The 3266-nt window shown below is 56.8% G+C and overlaps 1 protein-coding gene across 1 annotated transcript in view; it reads right to left on the reverse strand.

The window, feature by feature from the left end:
- Positions 1 to 2160, reverse strand: part of MINK1 (misshapen like kinase 1) — a 59155-nt gene extending 56995 nt beyond the window's left edge. The window contains exon 1 of the mRNA XM_081165709.1: positions 2000 to 2160. Coding sequence (XP_081021835.1) covers positions 2000 to 2056 — 57 coding nt within the window. The 5' untranslated portion in view covers positions 2057 to 2160. The remainder of the gene's footprint in view (positions 1 to 1999) is intronic.
- Between the last annotated feature and the right edge of the window lie 1106 nt (positions 2161 to 3266).

Below are 3266 nucleotides of genomic sequence, written 5' to 3' on the forward strand. Positions count from 1 at the left end.
GCTGAAATTTTGCTTGTGGCACTGTGGGAACAGGATGTTGGAGTAGACGGTGTTTGATCCAGCAGGGATATTCTTATGTTTCCACAGTGGGAAAACATGGGATCAGCTGAGGCGAGGGAGGCCGTGCTCCCCATCTGTCAGGACACGGCTTGTGCAACCTTCCTGAGGTGATGATTCCAAATACTGAGAGGCTCCCTCCCTGAATGAAAGGGAAAGGCAGGCTGCGTTCCAAAGGGCTCCCGATTCTGCTGACAGCGCACAGATGAAAGCAGCCCATCCTGCTACAGAAATGACGCATGCGCACCAGCCTGTGAGGAAAACAACTTGGGAGGAGGCAACAGGTGAAAAACTCCACCTCGTAAACCCCACAGTGGCAAATCTCGCCACAACAATCCAGCCCTGCACATCACCAACCATGACTCACCAAGTTCCCTTTTAACTGCAAGAAACAGGAGCCACAAGCACACTCACGCACGCAAATGAGAAAGCCCACTGCTACACTCAGCAAGAGGGCAAACAGGCCTCAGACAGGCGCCCCTCCCAGGTGCCATCTGCAAAGGGGGGGGGCATTTTAGGCAAATCCATCAGCTGCAGCAGGCGCACCATGAAGGTTAAAAGGAAAGGAGGAGGAAAGTTCCTTCTCCCATCGCTGTGTCCCCAGAGCCACCTTGCAAGCAATGACAGTAAAACCTTCCTCTTTAAAAGGGTCATTTTGCAAAGCATTACAAAGAGCCTGCTGGTCAGGTTATTGGTATTTATAAGCAGTTATGCCTGGTACTAAATGGGGCTTCGTAAGCAAGAAGCAGGTCCCTGCAGCAAGGAGCTTCCAGTATATCAATCATTTCCACTGCCGTGGGAGGCAACAGAGGAAGGAAAGGGAGAGGTGATCCCAGTTTCTCCTGTCCCCTCCAGTTTCTGAGCAAGGAACCCACAGAGGAAAGAATGGTGACCCGAACTGAGCTGTGGGGACCCCAAGGGCTCCGGAAGACCAAAAGGCACACTTTTAAAAGAGGGCCTGAAATATAGCAAGGCAACAATTATCCCGAAACTGTCAGGACTCTTCCTGGTAACAGTGACACTGAATAACCAGGGCGATACTCTACCGGGGTAAAGCGAATTCAGCAAATTCAGGTGGCAAGAGTTATTACGGATGACGACTATTCATAGAGCAAGTTAGATTGCGCAGGCTAGCTAACAACCACGGAACCAGCCCAGTCGAAGGCGGGGAGCTGCCGGCCAGTTTAAGGCTTAAACAAGCCTTTTAAAAATCAGCAGGAAGGAGATTGCAGGGCCCAGGCAGAAGGCTTTATAAACACAGAACCTTGAAAGGAATCGGGGGGGGGAGAGGGGGGGGAGAAGGTCTGCCGACCCATTAGCACAATCCGGCTTTTTAAAGCACACCCTTGTGCCCCCCCCCAAAATATGTGCGTGTTCCGATTGGGAGACAGAAAGCAACACAGGCAGGGAGAAGGCAGGTGTCTCCCCACCCCCTGCTTTGCTCACCCCACCATCCCTTCGCTGGGGGGGGGGCTGGCTGGCTCTCCCTAATCTCCCCCCCCCAGCAGCTGATCTAGAGAGGGCAACCCCCACCCACCAAAAACGACTGCAGCAGCCAGGAGGGAAGAAGGGCTGCGTCGTGTGGGGGGGGGGCGGCAGAAGGAGAGAGAAGGAAGAGGCGAGCCCGCCCCCCTGCCCCCCCCCGGTGCTGCAGGTTGCCAGAGGGGGGGGATATGACACGGCAAGGTTCGCCCCTGCAGCAGAGGCGCGGGGGGGGGGCTCGGGAGGCTCCTCGCCGCCGCCTTCCAACCCAGGCACCCTCCTGGCGCCCCCCCCCAACCCACGGACTACACGGGGGGGGGCGTCACAGCTGCAGCCCCCTCCTCACCCCTCCCAGCCCCACGGAAGAATTTTTTTTTTTGGGGGGGTTAGTCTGTGTCATTCCTGTTCCCTCCCCCTCCCCTGACCTTTGACCCCCCTCCCTGCCCCCCCCCCCGCTCACCCTGAGGGCGGAGAGGTCGATGTCGTCGAGGCTGCGGGCGGGGGCCGGGTCGGCCATGGCGGGCGGGCGGCGGCTGCTGGTCCCCCCCCCCCTCAGTGCTGCTGCTGCCGCGGCCCCATCTTCCTCTTCCTCTTCCTCTTCCTCGCTCTTCCTCTTCCCCCTCACAGAGCGACGGACGGACTGACAGGCGCCAGGGAGGGAAAAGCAGCGCCGCACTGCGCAGGCGCGGGGGGCCGAGTGGGCGGAGGCTCTCCCGCTCCGCGCAGGCGCGGCGGCGGGGAGGGGCGGCTCCCGCGCAAGCGCCTGGAGGGCCCGGAAGAGGCGCGGAGCGGCGGAAGTCACGACGCGGGGAGGGCCTGGGCGGCGCAGGCGCAGAGAGAGGGGGTCCGCCCCGCCTTCCCGGAAGGGACGTGAAAGCACGTACGGGAGGCGGGGACTTGCACGTCGTGTACGCTCGAGGGAAGTGTGGCGGAAGTCGGAGGGGCGACGCTCGTGCTCCGAGGCGCATGCTCCGTGGAGCGGCGCGGGGAGCCGCCTTTTCCCGCCTTTTTCTAGCGGCGGTTTTTCGTGAGGTGAAAAAGCCCCACAGAATCGCCGCGGGAAGAAACACCTGAGGCGCCCAGACATTGTCCCTGTCGAGCTCTCTATTTCCACAGAAAACACCTTCTGACGCTGCCTGAAAGAATTAAAACTGCCGCTCTCGTTTTAATGCCTCAATTGGATTACTTCGCGTAATCTTCACCCTCCCGCTTCACAGGCGGCTTCTTGGCGCTTCAGAAATCACCACAGCGCCATCGCAAACAACACGGCCCAAAATAAAGATGGCATTTACTGTTATTTTACTTCGTAAAATGAATACGCCGCTTTGTTATTGCTATTTATTAAATTGGATTGTTTTTTCAAAAACAAACCCAAAAGAGGTTTGCCGAAAGAAGAGGGCAAGAAAATCATTAATAAATGCAAAAAATAAAAATGCACCAGCATTTTGGATATCTCGTTTAAACTTTAAATAAAGATGGGCCCCTGTTGCTGCTCTGAGGGAGACGGAGCCGATTCAGCGCCTGGGACGGGCAGCTATGTTTTAAATATCCAACCGTTTGTCAATGCTTTTAAATACAGAGCGCCAAACGAAGACCTGGGAGAGATCAGGGTTCGAATCCTCCCACGAAGGGGCCATGAAGCTCCTCTCAGATCTGAGAGGGGCAACAACACGTTGTGTTGTGTTTTCGTTTAGAGGCAAAATTTGCTACGGATCCTCTCCTCAAAT

Source organism: Podarcis bocagei, assembly GCF_964188305.1.
Source record: "Podarcis bocagei genome assembly, chromosome: 13".
Taxonomy (NCBI): Eukaryota; Metazoa; Chordata; class Lepidosauria; order Squamata; family Lacertidae; genus Podarcis; species Podarcis bocagei.